The sequence below is a fragment of the Stegodyphus dumicola genome, chromosome X2, assembly GCF_044657685.1.
Source record: "Stegodyphus dumicola isolate Sdum_Otavi_A_Nest chromosome X2, ASM4465768v1".
In the NCBI taxonomy this organism is placed as follows: domain Eukaryota; kingdom Metazoa; phylum Arthropoda; class Arachnida; order Araneae; family Eresidae; genus Stegodyphus; species Stegodyphus dumicola.
In genome coordinates, this window is record NC_140781.1 from 154,976,284 (window position 1) to 154,997,660 (window position 21,377).

Sequence of the window (21,377 nt, forward strand, 5' to 3'; positions counted from 1 at the left end):
GAATATGTTTTTACGGAGGCCTTCTGTCCTTAGCATAGAGTGCCAATAGAGAGAAGACTAGAAGAAACTGAATAAACCAAAACTACTTTCACAAGCTAGTTTGAAAAATTCCATACTAATAATGGCCAGTTATGTGCTATGCTTTCAGCAATTTAAAGTGATGGGATAATTGTAAAATATATCTTTGAAATCCCTGTACTCTGAAATCTGAAAATCTGAAATGTGGATGTTTATTAAATTAAAATAATGAACATAGCATTAAGAGTTTTAGCTATCTATCTCTGATTTAATGCATGTTCTTAATATGGTTAGGTATTTTATGAGAAAATATCCATGTTACTGTATGCTACATTTCTCATTAGTGAAGCTTTAATAATATTCTATGTTTTTGATACTGATAGAGGAATTAACAAAGTGGTGAAAAAATTGTACAATAAAAGTTTCAAAGCACAGTATTTTAGTTAATAAAAAGTAGTTGGGATTGTGTTCTAGTTAATAAAAAGTAGTAAACATGCTTATTGTAGTTAGTAAAAAGTAGTTGGGAATAACGCAAGGAAGATGCTTTTATGTGTATAACGCTCTTATCCTATTATAACTGGCAAATAAAAACTACAAACAGAAAGTATGAGAATACACTGGAAACATTTAATGTGAGTTAATTTTGTTTATAAATAAATTTTCATTTAAAATAATTGTGTTAAAATAGTATTTAAACCATCTTGGAATTAAGATTCCAATCACATTGTGAAGCACTTTCCTGCTTAGTTTCAGGCTCATGTAAGAACACGCATACTAACCATAAATTTTTGCCTGTAAAGATGTTATTCAAGAAATTTGTTCTTCTCTCAAGGGCAGTAGTTATAATAATCAAACAGGTAATGAGACATACTCTAGTTTGAATTACTTCCCATTAAAACATCTATCAAGGAATGTAACCATAACAGCTTGGAAGAAGCTTATTTCCTGTTCTGAATTAATAGATAATAGCATCATATTTCACTTCACATGATCAGGCTTATTTGTGAATTCCCACAAAAGATATTAACTGTTGCTTTATTTGAAAGTATTCTGTTAAAAATATTATGAAACCTTAATAATGAAAGTTTATTGTTTTGGCTGTGTACTGAGTATCAGTTTATGGTGTTTAAACATGTATATACATGTAACTGTGATTTATATATGTATATACGAGTAAATATATCTATAAATCATAAATATGCATGACTATGATGTACTTATTCATAAGCAGAAGTTTTTATTCTTATTATTTTTTTCTTTTTAGTATACTGGTAGCCAAGAGAGTATGTTAGAAATTGAAGATGAAGAGTTTAGAAGACCCCGTCATAGCTTAGTAGAGCATGAAATTCTTTTAGTTCAAAATCAGAGACGCCGTTCAAGTGTTAGAGTTGCTATATCTCGAAGAGAAGACAGAGCTACATCACCTTGTAGCCTATCATCGTTAGATCCTGATGCTGCAGTTGTCGAGCAGTCATTTGTTACAACTACTGTTGATGTTTCAGATGTTGCTGTTAATACTAGTGATCCATCAGAGGCAGATTATGAAAGCAGTGAAGAAAGATGGACTTCACTATTCCCTCAAAAACTCACAAATAGAAAACTAAGTCAAAGTCAAGAATCTGTTCATTTAAACTATAACTGTTCTAGTAATAAAGCAGACACAGAAAACTATGAAGTCTGTGACATAAGTTTTGAAAATTGATATTGTGTAAGTAAAAATGGTGAGATAATCCTTTTAATGTGATACTTTATTTTGTGAGATATGCTTGTTATCTGTTACATTCTAACTAATGAAAATTATCTGTTACATTCTAAAATAATTATTTTCAGTAAAGGAAGGATGTGTAACTAACTACTTTTAGCTCGCATTCAACTGAGAGCTTTGAGCATGCTGGCAATAATCTGGTCTTCAAGCCACTGAGTAATATTATAATGTTAAAAAATGCTATGATATGGTCTATAGTGATGGATTCATAACTGTTCACATACATGATGCTGAAGCTAGATTGTTGGTAGTACATTTGTTATGGCATTCTGTTTTAAATATCATCCTATTAATTTTGTCATATATGAAATTTTAGGTATGTATTTTATGGATCAGTTCTAAAAGGTATTATAAGATTAATTAGATAATTAATATGAAAATAAAATTTTGTCGTGTTTCTAATTTGCAACCTTTGAAAATTATACTTTACAAAATATTTTAGGTATGGGAATAATAAATTTTCTAAATCTAAAATTTAGAAATCTGAAAATTTTTATACTTGCTATCTAGTAATAAAAGTTTTAAAATCTGTGATGTCTAATAATTGTTTAAGAACTTTCCAAAGCAAAATAAGTAAGATAATATTAAATATCAAAGCAAAATAAGTAAGATAATATTAAATATAACAAAATTAGATAAAAATTCCTTTGCCTCTTTGAAAACTGTATCATATGAAGATATTGGGTTATTGCATCTAAAAATGTCCAGTTTTTTAAGATAAAAGGAAATATGTTTGTTTGGAGGTCATTACGTTTAGTAACATATTTAATAGCAAGACATCCATTTTACTTTAGTAGACATTGGACAGTACTGTACTCAGGAAAGTTATTATTTTGAAAAAATGAAGTCTAAAATATCTGCATTTCAGTGTAATAAAATTTTATTGCCCAAAATATGACCAAATTCCTCAAAACATATTAATCTGTGTAATTAATCAGGATAATTTTCGGGTGTACATAAAACCTCTTATCTCAAAATTTCTCATTTTAATTATGTTGTTCAGCGGCATTGGAGTTATTTAATTTGTTATGAAGGATACACTTTCACATTTAATTTGTTCAAGCTTACAGGAGTAACAGACGGACATAAATGTTAAATGACATGAATAATATCTTAATGACATAAATGTTAAAAACTTAAATTTCTGCATTTAAATGTAAGAAAATTTTATTCTCAGATGATGATAAAGTTTCTCAAAACATAATGACAATGTTAATCAGGAAAATTCCAGGCTCTAGATATAATCGGTCTCAAATTTAGCATTTCTAGCATATTATGCAACAGTATTTTACTGGGTTAATTTATTATGAAGGAAGTGTTTTCATGTTGTCTTCATGCAAGCTTACTATAGCAAAGACTAACATGATTATCTCAACAGTAAAATTTCTTCATTAGAGTGTAAGAAAATTTTATTCCACAAAAGATGGCCAAATTCCTCAAAAGTAATCAACAGAATTGCATGGTGAAGGTAACATCTCTCATCTTAAATGTTACATTTTCAGCATGTTGTGCAACTATATTTGAGTGGGTTAATTTATTAAGACAAAATGTTTTTGAATTTAATTTGTCCAAGCCATTCATAGCAACAGACTGACATTATTATTTCAGGATGAATATTTCTACACTGTAGAGTTAGAAAATTTTATTCTACAAAAGATAACTAAATTCCTTGAAACAATCTGTATGAATTATCAGGAGAATTCCAGAGTGTAATGAAGAGTGTTCCAGAGTGTTCTTATCTCAAATTTCACATGTCAGCATGTTGTGTAGCAGTATTGTACTGGGTTAATTTATTATGAAGGAAATGTTTTCACATTTAATTTTTTTTTTTAATCTACTGTAGTGGCAGACTCTCATGATTCTTTCACCTGCCTGTAAAAATGAATGATGCATCATCATGTTGGAAAAAAGAAACTTTTAGCAGCTTTGAATGTGTCTAATTGTGTGATTGTTTTTGATTGCCTCATATGTTTCTTAGTAGTATATATTTAGTGTGTAATTTGGTCTCTTTAATGCGGCATTGGAAAGTTAATAGCATATTCCAATTGCTATTTGTTTTATTATTGTGCGATGTATTTTTAAAGTGTATTCTGAGGCTGCTGAAGGAGTAATTGTGGAAAAACAATGCTTTTAGATATAAGTATACAGAATCTGAATCTTTCTGGGATGTTCTAGCATTTGCTCTAAAATCATGTGTTATGTTATAGCTCTTTTTGTGTAAAAAATAAAGAATGTTTAAAGTTCATTCTACAACTAGGTGATATAGTACCAAATGTTTGATATGCTCACTTGAGTAATTTTAAGATTCTTTTTATCAGATATATATCTTTATAAAATTTATAGAATTTTCTACCAAATTTGGTTTAATATTTCCGATTCATATTGAATTATATTTAAAAAATTCCTCAGTACAAATTTAATATATGTTTCGCCTAATTTTTAATGATTTCATATATAATTAGGAAAGAAGAGATTCATGTGTAATGTATCATTTCTTAATTTCTTGAGAATGAAATTTTTGCTTATCATATTTTTTCATATTTTAGCAACAAAAGCTCTCCAATAGTTCAGCATAAGCTTATTTATAAATTGAACATTCAAAATAAAAAAAAAAGTAAATATTTCAGGAAATATGTCCATTAAAAATGATAAAAATAAAAGTTTGCTTCCTATACAGGAAATTTTCTACAACATTTTAGAATTATTATTTAAAACATGATTCATTGTAAAAAATTAAATGAAACATACATTTAAGTGTATGAAAAGCAAACACATTTTATATCCATTTTCATTGAGGCTCAGTTTTCTGTATGTACATTATGTGCTGGTATCTTATATTGTCAACCTATTCGTTTTAAAGAACTGTAATAACTCAGAAAGTGACTTGCACTGTAAGTCAAGATTTTCAATTTATGATTATCAAGGCTACATATTCAACACCTACTGCAAGTCATTATTTCAAAAAAAAAAAAAAAAAAAAAAAAAAAATCCGTTTTGTTAACAGATATACTGATTTTTGTTGTAAAGATGAAGTTTGAAACATAATGCAAGTTACAGTTGTTTTGCAGACTTGTTTTAGAAACATGCAAGCAATAAACAGAGAATGCTTATCATTGCTTTGGAGGTGATGTTAAGGTTCCTTAATTACTAAATATATCCCATAGTTAGACTGATTTTTTTTCCCTTTAAATTGTCAGCCTTTTGTACTATGTAGTTTTAAATTGCTGTTGATTATTATGTGATGCAAAAATTTAATTCAGCATTATATGTCACAGTGTTCTGATACATCTTTATTGTGTATGTAGTTCGTGTGTGTATTTTTGTACTTGGATATTGATTTAGGATGTGTGATAATCATAGCTTGTGCACACCAGTAAACTTATGATACTACCACATCTTAAGTTTTAATTTTGCTGATATTAGCAGGGTGATGACCCATTATAGCAGTTGAGACATTTAACTTTTCCTGAAAAGCTGTTACAATTGAAAGACTAGCTCCCACAAATGTTGTTAATAATACTTGTTGGTCTTCTTTTCTTCTTCATTGAGATTTAAACCTCAATTGTGTAGCTGTGTAAACCATAAGGGCATCATCCTTTATTTTAAAGTGTCTTTTTAGGTGTGATCACCTATTTCCTAGATAAAGGGTTGATATCTGTGTAACACAAGAGGTGCAACAGAGTCAGAAAAAGTAATGAATGGAAAAACTGGTTCAGTTTCTACATTTTCCTCAATGATATTAGGAATATGTGTTATGATTATAATTAAAGAAATTAAATTTTAATGAAACTTGAAGTCTAGGTTACTTTAGCCATAAAAAATATGAAAAAGAAATCTGAAAGTTTTCAGATTTTATATTACGCCTGAAGGTGTATTTTTTTTATTTATTTACACATTCATATATGTTACAAGAGCATTTGGGCTTAAAAACATTTAAAAACAGCATATCTTCAGAATTTCCAATAGTTGAATTTTCCAATGTGTCATGCGCTTTAGATAAAAATATTTGTTCCATACAGTGTGTTGCCACTGCTCGCTTTGAAATTGTTGGGTTTCTTAATATAAAAATTCCATTAAAGTTTTAAAAATATGAAATAAATTATGAAACAAATTTGAAATTCAAGATTTGGGCTTCCAGGTGTCCATATTTGGGTATAGAACTGCATTATTCAAAATTTGATGGCTCCGAGTATCGTTTTTTCACAATGCGAGAAACGTACATCCATACATTCATGCAGATTCTTCATTATTTAATTTAAGTCTAATACAGGGTGATAATATTTGGTGGCAACAATTTGAAAAATGATAAAGCCGTTTATAGTGATTCAAAGCAAAATGCTGGTTTGAAGACTAATAACCCTTCTGGGCTAATGCCGCTTTGGGCTCATAAAAATTGCTTGCCCCTATATTACACTTTTCAAAAGAAATTTTTTCAAAATAGAAACTGTCAATATACACTCCTTTTACATCTACGATATGTTGGAAATGTAAGACAGCATGATTAGTCATCATATGAAGAGATTCCATGAGTCATCTGAGACATGCAGCATTATACTGGCTTTTTTCTTGGGCTGAATCTGAATATTTGATCTGAATAATTCCTTGCTTAATGTGGTTTTTAGGAATCTTCATAGCCTGAAAACAAAATATGTTTAAGTTAATATTTACACAAAATTGTTTAAGTCTGAAAATGAGGATGCCAAGCTTCTGGAAAACTTGTTGAAATCACATGAGCATTGCCAACATTGGTAGAAGCCAATACATTTACTTGTTGGTCAGCATAATATGCATTTCTATCTTTCTTGAAAAATGCTAACATTAAACTTTAAATCAAGTCTGGAATCACATTCTGGGAAAATAATTGACAATAATGTACACTTGTAATGGCTTACTTTTCTGGACTTTTAGGTGTTAGCTCTTCAAAGAAATGTTGATCCTGAACATAATTAACAATAACTCCATACAGCATTGTCACATAATTATAGAATACAAAATGCATTGAGTTTTCATGTACTACATATGACAATTCTTAAAGTTTAATGCTTTATGTAGGATAAAATAAGCCTCACCCATCCATAGAATATTCTAGGACCATATTTGTCAACAACCATTCTGAGGAGAGGTATCTTGTGACTCTTGCACCATGCAGATTTTATAGGGGTCCCATTGCAAAGTGGATGGCAACATCTGTCACTCTATAACTAGAGAATGCCATTGCTTAAGCATTTGTGACTGTGTACTAAGAATAGGGAACTGTAAATTGTGGCAGTAGCCATTTCCTCAGTAATGGGCTGCCATCTTTTCGCTGGATGCTCACTAAGTCTTCAGTTTCTAAATTTCTTCATTATCCTTCTTAATCCGTGTCTTACCATGGACCCTTTTTGCAGTCCTTTATAGTGATGCTGTGCTCTAAAGTTACTCATAAAACTTTGTTTTTTATTTGTTCTTTCTTCTTTAAAGGCATGCTTGTCAACAGTAAATAATATTCTGGTACCACTGTTTCATTTTTTATACAGAAGAATGCTTTCTAATTTTCACAAAATGAGAATATTTTCTGTATACAATAAAAGTTGTGAATTAAAGCTTCTGTTAGAAGTGAAAATTTTAACTTCTAACTTTATAGGGTTTCTCTGTCCCCATGGTGTCAGATTTCATTATTACATATTTGCTAGAACAGACAGTAAAAGATTCTGAATTGGAAGCTTTATTTATAATCATCTTGTCAGTGTCACTTGTAGATGGTATAAACAGAAAATGGCATATTTTGCACATTAAGCAGAGCTGTGTGCAAATAAACAAATTGTAAATTTTAATTACTTAATATTTTTACAATGAAACATCTGTTATACTAATACCTTAATAAGATATGGTATTTCAGAAAGCTATACAATCAAAATGATGTAATTAAGGCTTTTTGTAGGAGTTAGCTTCAAGTACCTCACTTTTATAATGTTACTTAAACAATAGTTAATAAATGCACAAATCTGAATAAGTATTACGAAACATATGACTGAATATGGCCGATTTTCATCTGTTAACCACTTGTGCTCTGACGGTCTTCACGGTTGCGGTGCTATGCGCTACAACATAACAAATAGGTAAAGTGTCTCATTTACGCCACTCTGCGTCTGCGAGTGCATGTGTGTGTGTGTGTGTGTGTGATTATGGCAAAGCCTTGAGGGCCATCTACCTAAAGAGTGGGATGCCTTCGTGGAGGACTTTCTAAAGGAAACTGGCTCGTATACACATTGCACATGGGGAAAACCACGAAAACGCCCATGTAGCCAGCCCGTTCGCGGGATTCGAACCTCGGACCGAACTACCAGTGTTCAGTGACTTTACCACTCGGCCGCTGGTGGGCCCGCATCTGCGAATGCAATCCAGAGCTGTAACTCAAGAAATAAACAATCTCGCTGTTAGGCGACATGTGCGCCACATTATTTTCATTTTTGCATGCAGTTTGAGATAAAAGCATCTCGACGTGCGTGGTACGTCTTTTTAGCGCAAGTGGTTAATGTTAAATTCATATAAAGTGTAATAACTACATATCACCAAAGGTCAGCCATCACTTGAAAATATATTAATATGCTTCTGATTTAAATATAATGCTTTTGAGTTGCTTCGGCGTCTGCGAGTGCATGTGTGTGTGTGTGTGTGATTATGGCAAAGCCTCGAGGGCCATCTGCCTAAAGAGTGGGATGCCTTTGCGGAGGACTTTCTAAAGGAAACTGACTCGTATACACGTTGCACATGGGAAAAACCACGAAAACGCTCATGCAGCCTATTCTTATCATGAAGCTTAAATTATATCCTGAAGAGCTGAATGTGCCTCCTGATGTAAATATATTACAGCTGATAAAGATGATAGAGCAGTTTATTGAAAGTAAACATTTCATGTAACACCCAATTGATGAATCATTGTGATGAATCAAAAAAAATTAAATCATTGCATAACATGCAGCATTTAGAATATATAATTTGTGTATATTATCATTTTTATGATAGTCTGGCAAACTATTCTATCATTCTACCAATATATATATATATATATTTCAGGAAATTATTTATATCGTTATTTAGTTTCTTTTTTACACGAATTGCATATATGCAATAGTGTTTTCTCCATTTATCCAAAGATATGATAAATATTTAATGATGTACTTCTTGTACAAAATCAGTTTCCAAAAAGTTAGACAAGTAGACAGATGTATTTCTTGTACCTGCCAAGTAATTTGGCCCATAGGGTGAAAATGAAACTTGCGTGTGAAAAAAGGGCACATTGAAAAGGGTAATTTTATTTGAGAGTAAAATAATTTTGTAGCTTTTGACACAAAAATTTTTAAAGCCCAATAAAAAAGTTGTTTAAAAAAAGGAAAAACTCTTATAAGAATAATTGGAGAAGTTCATGAAGTAACCTTATAAGGCATTTCTCCCGCCTTCTTAGCGTGCTTTCGCGGTGTGGCGGTCTGCACGCTGGGCGCGTATTCCAGAGGTCCGTGATTCGATTCCCGGTGAAGGCTTATTTTTCATCTCTCCTGCTTCCAGTTAACCTAATGTCTCTAATAAACTGAAAGGGTGCTGGATGATGATTCTCCACATCCCAGGATTTTGCGATTGGGTCCTCTAAAACTCCAGTCGCCTTTAAAAGGGGGAGTATATAAGGTATTTCTCCCACCTTCTTAGCATGCCTTCGTGGTGTGGTGGTCTGGTTCGATTCCCGGCGAAGGCATTGCTCATTTTTCATCTCTCCTGCTTCCAATTATCCTAATGTCTCTACAACCTAACCATCAATGTATTCTAATGTACAATGAACAATGTGTTAAATAATGAAGTTCATGGCCCCTATCACCTAACAATAATATATCTAGTTTGCTGTTGTAAATATGGAATATGCATAGTGGGTGTTGAAAATACTAATCTAACATGAGTGTAAAAGAAATTCAGAAATGGGATGCTTTGCTTCAATAATTGACCATTCCTGACCATTTGTTTCTTATCAGAAGGAAAAGAGAAGCTAAAAGAACCTGTGATCAGGAATGTGGCACTTTGAATATTGTAAGTGTGCTTGAACTAGTTGAAAGCACAAGCAAAGCCAAAGAAAGAAAAATGGAAAGGAATCCGATTTGATAACAATTTCAAGTCTAACTTTAAGGGGGGAAAAACTGACATGTTATACAAGACAATATGCCTACTTCCACATAAGCCACTACAACAACAACAAAAAAGCAACAGCAGGCAAAAGTAGATCTCCATACATTCTTTGGGGGGGGGAACAGACAAAAGTAGATGTCCATTCAGAAACTGAGAACAAAACAACAGACAAAAGTAGATGTCCATACACACTCTTGCATTCATAGTAAAAAGCAGTACATTAGAATGTACAGCAAAGTTTCAGATAAGTATACTGTATGTTTTGGTGCAATTCAACAACATTGTGAGATAATAAAATAAATTTAATTATTGGAATCTTTATAGCCACAAAGATTCCTAGGAGTTAACAGTGAAAAAGTTGTATATGAGGATTAAAAGTCAATTAAAACACTTCTATATAAGCCTTCAGTGAAAATGAGAATAAAAATCCAGGTGCATATTATTGGAAGTAAAAGGCAGTAAATCATAAATGCACAAGTGATGCTAAAACGAGTTCAAACTATTACACAGCAAATAATCATCCGTGTAAGGGGATATGTAAATACTGAAATTTTTGTAACAAAAAGAACACACAATTAAAAAAAAAATGTGCTTCACATTTGCACACTTCCCTAATTTCCACTAGAAATGTTAATTCCCACTTTTCGTCTACAGTTAAATCTCTTTTTATGAACTTAAGCTAAGAATATTTATTTGTGTAATGAAAACCCGTAGTTGATTGAACAAAGGATAACTGAGTTAGACTATTTTCTTGCTTTGATTAATTGCATTTTCTCTCTTTAGTTTTCTTAATAATGCATGAAACATTTCTTGAAATATCTCTTTTCTATAATTATGTTTCATATTTTGAGAAATGCAAGTGCTTGAATGAAGAACTAAGAGAAACTGTCATTTATTGTCTTCATAAACAGTTATGCAACTGTTTCTGTGATTCCTTATAATTTTTAAGTGCTTAACTACATTTAATCATAAATTTCTTAGCTTTATTAAATGAATACAATATGGCCAATTATCTGAAAATGTAATAAACTGACTAGTAATTTAAAAAGAAAACCTAAAATTTATGACTTTGCTCAAATCAAGTAGCTTTAAGCATGTTTATGTGCAAGATTATTGTGGTACACTTTACTGTTGATGGTAATTTTAAAAATGCAGAAAATTGCCTCAGATGAAATATGTTATTTTTTTTGCTTCAAAATCTCTTACTTAAAAGATGCTTTCTACAAATTATAAATAATATTAATTTATATACATATCCTTTTAAAATTCTAAAAATGAAATTATCAGGTGATTATCACCTATTTATTTTTTATAAAATTAAATTTTTTTTAGCTTTCCAAAGTTATGAAGTAATTACTGTGATGTACTTAAATGCATGTGGTAAATAGTTTTTGTATACACTTGTGGATATTATAGTTTCTTTTTAATTTGCATTCTGTTTACTAATATCTTCAGTAAGAAAAAAATAAGAGATGATGTTTTTATTTCATCTGCATTCTGTTTTTAATTGTATATGGAATTTAGAGAAACTTTTGATATAGCAATCGAAATAGTAATTTTTCAGTAAGATTTTTATTTTTAAGCTACCTAAATTATTATTATTATTAAAATTTTATGTACTCTTTGCAAAACACATTTTCTAAGTTATCTGTATTTGTATCAAAAATTTTTTAATATTTGAAAGTAGATTACATTCAGAGCAGTTTTGAGAATTTTAGTTTCTTCTTTACTTGCATATCTGTAAGATTTGCCTTTTCTTGTTAAAGTTTGTATATACTGCTTTAGTTCACTTAACAGTTTTTGAAGGGGAAAAATAGTTAACCGTATTGGATTCACTCACAATATCTAGCAGTAAATGATATTCACGTGTAATTATGTGCCAGCTGATTTGTTGTTATAGATTTTGAAAATATGAAGTATGATTTTTAAAATGCAATATTCCATGCCTAGATGGCATTTTAGGTTCCTGTGTGACTGTTGTTTGTAACAATTGTTCGAAACATATCATTGTAATACGTTTTTTAATAAATATATAAGTATATTATATGAAATTTGGCAGAAAAGAATGGAGTCTAGTCATCTTGTTCCAAATTATTTTAGGATTTTCCCCCTCATTTTTTAAAAACTGATACATACAAGGTAGTCTGTCAGCACTGTGCTCGTGAAACTGTTGACATTATAAGTTTATCATTTGTTTCTGTTAAAATTATTTCCTTCACTTTAACTTTCCATTCATCTTATTATGAATGGAAAATGTGTGGATGAAATATAGTATAGGGCATAATTATGAAACACCTGACAATTTTATGGGTAAATATGAAGAAAATTACAGCAAATATTGAAAGGGAAGCTGCCTAAGATGACCACATTTGATTCCAAATGCTTTTGAACTTTCGCTTGCATGGTAGTCTTAGACAATATGACTGTCGCTATTGCTAAATGCCATTATTTAATTATATTTTCAGAATTGCTGGTCACTTTTACAAGGGGTCATCTTAGGAAGATTTTGTTGAGAAAAGTGTTACTGTTTGTTACCTTGACAATTTTCCTAGTTCCACTTTATTTTGGGGAACTTCTCAAGAATCGTTAAGAATTATTTTGTAAATTTAAAAGATTAGGAGAGATTTGATTATTTTGTGAAAAAATAACCTTATGTGAATTAATTTAAAACTTCATAATGTCATTTAATGGTGAAGGAAGAAAAATGCCATTCAGAAACATTTGATACTGTTGACATTTAAAGAAAAGAAACAACAAACTGTTTAAATGTCAACAACAAACTGTTGACATTTAAAGAAAAGAAAGTTGAGAAAGTATCACATGGTACTGAGTTACAAGAAAATTAAATTCATGGAATTCAGAGACTAGATAATTTTTGTAAAACCACAGACTAGAAGATTATAGTGTTTTATTATTTTTATAGATTTAAAAATACGAGAGATTTAGCTGTTTTGTTAAAAATAAATCCATACACAAATAGGTTTAAAACTGCATAACATTATTTATGCATGAGAAAACTGGAATGTCATTCAGAAATTTTTTATATGTAAAAAAAGCTTTACAGTGGTATAGAGTTGCAAGAAAATTAAATTCATGGAATTTGGAGACATTACGGGCACTTGAACCTCCATCGCTATTATTGCATTGTTTGATCACACACAAAACAATGACTTAAGCAAAAAAAGTATTGAAATTTTATTACTTACGTTGTTGGATTTCGCATTTTTCTGACCTGAACTCCATGGCACATCTTATCCAATACTGTTTACCTATGTGAACAGCAGTTTTTCATGACTACACTGCTGAAAGTTGCCATAACTTCAGTACAGAATGACACTTTTCTGTGAAATATTGATAATTTTTTTAAATCGACAATGTTTCATTTTTCTGCTTTTACAAAACCATGATAGTATATTAATTTCAATCTCTCTCATGTAAATTAAGTAATTTATGTTGAATTAAATATTAAATAATATATATAAATTTATTGAATGTTCTAAAACATCATTTTTTGCTTAAGAGTACTATTTTCTTATTTATTCTCATGTTCATCCATTATTATAATATTTTGCAAGTTTTTAAAATGTCATGTAACTTTGTCTCATACTTTACATATACTAGTCAAAGTTATGTATTTTGAATGAAATTATTTTTAATGCTGTCAGTCACATCAGTTAATTGTGATTTTTTTTTTTTTTTTTTTTTTTACTTCAGTTTCCATTTAGAACTTGTATATATTTTACTTACCTGCTGTTCTTCAATTCTGAAATGTTGAATTATTCAAATTATTAATTTCTTCTTTGCATGTTAATCTCATTTTTTTCATTAGTATGTTTGTTCATTTAAACTTATTTTATTTATTTTAATGCCATATTTTTGCCAAAATGCTGCCTTCAGTGTGCCTAATATTTGTTATAATCTTTTTATTAATCAGGGAAATCGAGTAGAATTTTGTTTGCAAAGCAAATTTATTGATGTTGATATGCTGACACAAAATCTAAGAGAATGTATTTGACTGATAAAGCAAACTTTCGTATTCATTACCATGTATACGTTACATCGCAGCTGTTAATGTAAGGAAAATTATTTTTGTCGCACTTAAATGCCTGGAGAGTTTTTAAATATAATTAACATAAAGCTTTATTTATTGCTGCTTTTGAGTGACTGACTATAACTTCGCACACATACAAAGCTTCAGCATACTGAAAAAAGTGCATGTCATGTAATATAGCATTTTACAATATACATATTTTTAGTATTAATAATAGCCATAAATTGAAAGGAAATTTGATCTCGTTGAATTTTATTGTTTATTTATAGATTCATAAGTTATGATGAAATACTGACTAACCATCTTCTTTTAACTATTTAAAAACAGTAATGCTGTATTCAAGAATCATTCTTGAATAAAGCTTAAAATTATTACATATAAAAGATTACTGTTCAAAGGGTACTATTTCTTCAGTTATTTTTATGTGAATCATAATTATGATAAAATAGCATTTGTTAAAACTTTTATATTTTCAATAATTTTAAAGATCTGTATGTCAAAACTAACTTACAGCGGACTTAATGTAAATTGTTGCATTAAATGAGACTTTCATTTCTTACGTTTTCTTAAATTTTGTATTGTGAGAAAAAGGTTAGTGAAGTTTCTTGTTAAGTAGCTTATAAAACTGCTAACTGCTGCATTGTTAAGTGGTATTAAAAATGTCTGTCTCTCTTTTTAAAGAGACAATTAAACTGCTCCATACTTTAAATGTAATATATCTATAATTAGTGATTACAAACTCTTTGCATACCGTATGTGAAAATTAATTTCGCATGTGTAGCAAACTATTCATTTAACTACTTGATCATAGAATGTCTGTGTATGTGTGCTTAGATCAGGAGTTCTCAACCAGGGGAGAATTTCATAGTTTCAGGGGGAAATGCTATCAGCCTTTTAATTAGCTATTAAATATTTAGTTTTAGTTTAAGAATATAAAAAAACTACTTTTGTTCAAATTTTAGCATTTATCAATATTTTGCATACTTTTTCTTGTTTAGCTTAAAACACATTAAAAATAATCTAAATAAATAAATGTGTGTGCATTTTTCGAGTTTTGAAAAGGGGGAAATGATGGTCTAACAATGGTGAAAGGAGTGTATAAGCAAAAGAGGTTGAGTGTGTGCATTAAATATGTGTAAATGTGTGTGTATTTTTCGAGTTTTGGAAAGGAGGAAATGATGGTCTAACAATGGTGAAAGGAGTGTATTAGGCAAAAGAGGTTGAGAACCACTGTTTTAGGTAGTTAAATTAATAGTTTGTTTTATAATCTGAAAATTGCTAAAAGGGATACTTAATTATGTAATTTCTTTCCAATTCCATATATATATATTTATTCAGTTATAGCAACAAATACTATTATATTTTTAATACTCTATTAAAATTATCACATATCATAAGATTATATTGTATATAATGAAGCATCTTAACACAATATGTTTTATTTCAAACACTTGGTTTTCTACCTATTTCAATGTATTTTTCAAGTCATATGCAAAATAAACTGCTGTTTAAATCTTGGTTTGTAGGCTTTCATCAGTTTGTAAAACTCCTACTTATTATTACCATAAATAAAATTTTCATGTAAATTATTTAAACTGAAATAATCTGATTGAAGTCTATATTTCATAGCTAAAGCACAATTAATATAGGGTATGTTAAGTGCAAAATAAGGTAGTGAAACTTATTCTGTTACTTTCCAAGATGGAAAAAAAATGCCTTAAAATATTTTAATATGTAAGTTCATTGGAAAAGTTTTAAAAAGATTGTCATTCAGTAATTTTTTAAATTTTTATTTGACTTTAATATTAAAAAAACTGTAATGTATGTGTCTGGGTAAACTCAGAAACTATTTCATTCTCTTAACATGCATACTATTTCTTCATTAACATATATACATTTTTTCTTCTGTATAGAATAATAGAAATGAGATATAAAGGTATAAATATAATAGAATGAATGAAAATAATGAATAAATTTGTTTAGATTTGTTAAAATTTTGTGGATATGTTTGTCAAAGTAAAAGCTTTTCCTCATGTTAATACTCAGCGAAATTGAAATCGATAAGCAGAAAAATAACTTTCTTGTTCTGAAATGCATTAGTATTTTCAAGGTAGAAATGCAAAGCTTTTCTGACATTGCTTTGAAATTCATTGCGTGATTTTATTATTTTTTTATGCCGATGTGATATTATTTTTAAGTTGTAAATTTTGTTCCTAAGCTTTTTATCCTCGTTCATACTGTGTTTAATTTGTATATTTGTTTGTTAAGATACTATCAAGAGTTTGTCTGTCTGTGTATATATTTGACTCTTTTGTGATACATTTCCCAACAAATCTGTGATTTATAACCCTTCCTGATTCTGTAGTAAAATGTTTTAAATGAAATAAAAATGTCTTTGTTGATGTCATAATTTTGATTTTACCATGCATAAGAATCCTTCTACAGATCTCACTGATCATATATAATTTATTATTATTATGTATAATCAGTTATTTAAGCTACTTATCTACATTTTTTACTACAGCCACTGATGGTAACTACATTTACAATTATTAATGAATTATCTTTAGGTCGGGTGGAACACGCTTGCCAAATTTCTTATCAGTTCTATGCACAATTAGTTGGTCATCTTCATATAAATTTGGAGAATTCAATTTAACTAATCTTAAATTACTTTATTGACATTTTGCTATGTATGTATTGGCACGGTTCTGCGCTGTAGCCAGTAACTAAATCGGCGATATGTATAATCACCTTGCTAAGGCAGGAAGCTGTTTGGGCTAGCGTGGTTTTCAAAGTTTAACCAAGAAGGGCTGTGGTGCTTGTTTCCACTGGGAAATATTCTTTTTATAATTTCTCGCATTCAAATAGGAGATCTCTGTTTCAGAATTGGAATAAAATACTTGGTAATTCTGTTTGCCGCTTTATTCTGTTTTTTGCTTATCATTTCTTAAATGACACCATTGGCAGCCGACAGTTTGAAAATTAATGAAGATTAGGTGATATCGTTTATTATAGTACAACTCATGGTTGAAGTTGAGTACACCATGAAGGAATTGTCGGAAATTAATGAAATTTATTCCAAATATTTCCGATAGTGTTACAAATAAAACGATCAAATTTACAAGACAAAAATATACAAAACGAACGTCGGAAATCAGTATTTTGTGTATCCACCACACTGAGCGATGAGAGCCTGTACACGTCGAGGCATTGAATCATATAGGTTCTGAATGTAATCCCAGGGAATGGCATTCCATATGGATTCAACTTGAGCTAAAGTTCAGTCTTAGAGTGTGCCTCACCAGCTGTACGAGCGAGTCGCCGACCGATGAAATTTCAGACATGCTCAATAGGCGACATATTCGGGGAATAAGGAGGCCATGGAAGAAGCAAAACCTGTTGTGTCCTAAAGAAGGCTTGTGCAGTCCGAGAAACGTGCACGGGCATTATGCTGCTGAAATACAGCGCTTGGAATGCGTCGAAGAATGGGAAGGACCTCTGGCTCCACAACTTTCCGTATGTAGCGATCGCTGTTAAGGTTGCGCGCAGTCTGCATTAGATGGGATTGACAATTATATTGTTGCGTTTTTTATTCTTCTGACACCAGTTGCCAAGTTATTTTCTCCTTCACGCCCGCACGGGGCTCGCAGATTTGGAGCGAATAACGACGACACTTTATGAAGTATCGAAACACACTTTATTGGGCAGTATTATCAGGACAGCTCCAAAACACCTTTTACAGTCGTCGAAGATCTACTATAAACACGACCAGCGACACAGCCTTCAGGTTAGCGGGCTATCACGGTGGAGACAGCTTCCTGCAAAGCAGCCGACTCTGCTTTCCGGAGTACAGCTCCCGACTCTGCTTGGTTGTTCTCGGAACTCCACGTACTCTCGAGACTCTCCACGCTACAACTCGCGATGCACTCGACGACCTTAACGAGCACAGCTCCTGACTCTTCGGTTCAGTCTTTCCTGGAGCTCAACACGCTCTCTTGACGATGCACTAACAGCTATACACTAACAGACTCCTTCAGTGAACTCGACGACCCACTCGGCACTCCCTGCCTGGCTGTCAACTCGATCGACTCCGCAGAGATTGACTCGCTAGACGAGGCATACACACTCTCGATGAGAGACACACTTCCTGACTGCAGACCAGCACGTTTTATATAGCTTTCGGCTTGTGTTCGGAAACATTCTTGACTAAACCGGTATGAATTCGTTCCAGAAGGTTCTCCAACCGTCCATGGTATATCGCCAAGTGGGCGATTTCTCGCCAAATATGGCAACCTTGCCTTCCATTGCCATTTTATGGCAACCCTAAAACTGCTTTGCGGGGAAGCCACCTCACCGCGCCTGTACATTTCGTAACAATATATCCAATAGCTCCCCACACCATGATGCCAGGCGTTTGTGCGGTATGTTTGCTGGATAATACACGGTGGGAGTAGACATCATCCTTTATAACGTCTGACGCGTGCTCTTTCATCATAATACCCCAGGTTTTTGCGAGATTGATTGGAAGAAACAACTTGCTGCCACATGGCACTGGCACGCTATGCACCGTGTTGCCGCGCCTATTGAAATCGGAGGCGTCTGTGATTCAGCAGTAGAGGAGGCCTTGCATGCAGTTCATGCTGCTGCAGACGGCGACGAATCGTGGAGCTAGACAACACAACACCCGTAGGCGTGCTGCAACGTTGTGCTAACACACTAGAAGATGCTGTACGATCCGTCATAGTCATGTGAATGAAGGTTTTGCAGTCACGTGCCATTGTGCAATTGCGTGCCCCACTGCCAGGATTTCGCCTTGTTTGGTTCTCCTCTGTCCATTTCTTCCAAACATGCATCACTGTTGTGGCATTACGCTGCTTGCGTGCTGCGATTGCTCGATTACGAAAGTCAACCCTCTCGCATACCTGCGATGCGAAACTCGTTCGAACTCATGTTGGTATGGCACCCTCCACTGTTGACCAGGTATACTGACCTCTAAATTTAATGTTCACAGGAGACGGAGGACGATAAATATATTGCAACGCAACTTTGCAGTCTTATATATACATGGGACAAGCGTTCGGTTCGCATTCTACGCAAGCAATTGGTTTGGTTTATTAGATTACGGCAAAGCACTCGAGGGCTATCTGCCTTAAGGGAGGGATGTCTTCGTGGAGGATTTTCTAAGGACTACTGTCTCGTATACACGTTGCACATGGAGAAAACACCCATGCAGCCAGCCCGTTCTCGGGATTCGAACCTCGGACCGAGCTACCAGTGTTCAGCGACGTTACCGCTCGGCCGCTGGTGGGCCCTACGCAAGCGAAATCGCTTTATAATTCTAATCATTTGCGTGTCTTACCTCACTTTACATTCCCTGTTAAGTTTGGTTCAATTTGCATAATTCCTTCATGGTGTTGCAAATTTCACAAACATTAGTGTAATTTTATTAACATGATGCAAATACAAGTAGCCCTGAGGAGAAGGTAGGAAGAGCCCATTTGTGAAGTAGTAAGATACTTTGTTACATTTATTGCTTGGATCGAAAGTAGTTTCGCGAAATGTTCGCTCATGATACAATTCTCAGTAAAGAACAAGACAGCTTGGTCCATCTCAGATCATTATCTGTGGGAACACTAAAGTCGAAAGCGTATCTCTCCACTCTTCGCATTTTTTAGGAACAAGAGCAGAACATTTGTTTTATGATTGAGATTATCTCATTAACTGCCCTTTGATCAGCCTTCAATACTCTGCAGACCAGGACCGAAAAGTGCCAACATATGACTAAAGTAGAATGATGCTTACTGTAAAACATAGAATAATTCTTTTTACTTTTATTTTCTCTTGAACTCTATCACATTATCTCTCTCTCATATTATTTTTATTTAAACCGCTTTAATGGAGTACATTAAAACCATGAAGATTAGACAGTCACCAAGAATCGAACTTGAACAAAATATTAATTTTCTTTGTGCTGATAATTTTTAGCGACATAGTTTTGCTGAATTAAAGATATTGTTGAGTCAGTAAGTGTAGAACACTCAGGTTCAGTAATCAATTCACTAAAATAAACAGGCTCTGCAAGATGCGTAAATAATGCATTAAACTCTACATAGCAATATTATTCTCTCTCGGCGGGTAAACAATGGTCAAGGAATCACTGCCAACTATAATTTTCTAAAATTTTCAAAAATAGAGTGTTCCTGAAATTTTTTCATAAACCAAAACAGCGTCAAATGAAGAAAAATTACCATTAACTTATATGGAAAAAGGCGTTAGATTGTTCTCAAATCATTATTTGAAATATATATATATAATTTAACAAACATTCTCTATTCGTAAGAGCAAATTTAAAGTTAATTAAATGTTAAATAATGAAATTGAATTACAAATAAACGATTAATTATTGCTGCAAACTAATCTACAATATCATTTAAATTCTGAAAGCATATGTAAATCAAGTGCAAATATCAAAATATGTGAATATATAATTCTAAAAAATGTTTTAATCCTAAAAAATTTATAAAAATGCATAAGTGAATAATTGTTGAGCAGGCAGGAGACAGACTTATCAAGGGGAAGTTGCCTCCAAACCTAACTCTTCAATTATTCAATTCGTGTTTCGTCATCCATGCAGGCAAGGGTAAAAGCAAAATTCAAAACCAAATGTTGTGAATTACTAAAAAGAAATTTAAACAAGTGGAATTTTGAGAAAATAGCAAGTAAAGACTAGAATTGAAATTAAAAAAAGGTCAATTAAGAGTAGAAAAAGTAATTTAGAAACTTGCCTACAGAAAACTTCCTGGACACGAATTATGCATATAAATCAAAAAGAAACTAGATACTATTTATAAAATATATATAAATAATTCTAAAAAGGCAAGTAAATACTAAGATTTAATTTAACTTACCAACTATATTTGTATTTGGAGAGTGGAGCAGCATTTGCCAAGCTAAGTGATGTTAAGTAGTGTGTTTCTTCTAACTTTATAAACAGAGGGCGCTAATATAAGGTTAACTTGAGTGTTAAGCTGCTATCTGTTAGATCATTTTAAAAACTTATTCTATAAACTTTTAAGTAATGTAAAATATGTGTTCTGTTGCAAAAATTCTGCTAACTGTGAAGTATTGTAAAAATGCTAACTGTAACGTAATGTGAAAAAAATGGTTGCAAACTATTAAGGGTCATAAAAAATCGAAAATGGTTTTGAAATAAAGTACCAAAAAAATTTTTTTAAAGTAAAATTCAATATTTAAATTTTGAAAATTTTTGTTAAAAATTTTTAAATTAAGTAAGAAATTTATTGTAATATTTATTTATTTATATATATATTATATAATCATGCGAGAGATCTTTTAGGTCTAAAATAACAGTAAAAAAAGTGTTAATGT

The 21,377-nt window shown here is 31.6% G+C and overlaps 1 protein-coding gene across 2 annotated transcripts in view; it reads left to right on the forward strand.

Annotated features, from left to right (window-relative positions):
- Positions 1 to 16,395, forward strand: part of LOC118181426 (E3 ubiquitin-protein ligase goliath-like) — a 108,195-nt gene extending 91,800 nt beyond the window's left edge. For both annotated transcript variants that reach the window (XM_085809709.1, XM_035350573.2), the window contains one exon: positions 1,283 to 16,395. In XM_085809709.1, coding sequence (XP_085665835.1) covers positions 1,283 to 1,720 — 438 coding nt within the window. In that variant the 3' untranslated portion in view covers positions 1,721 to 16,395. The remainder of the gene's footprint in view (positions 1 to 1,282) is intronic.
- The last annotated feature ends 4,982 nt before the right edge of the window (positions 16,396 to 21,377 follow it).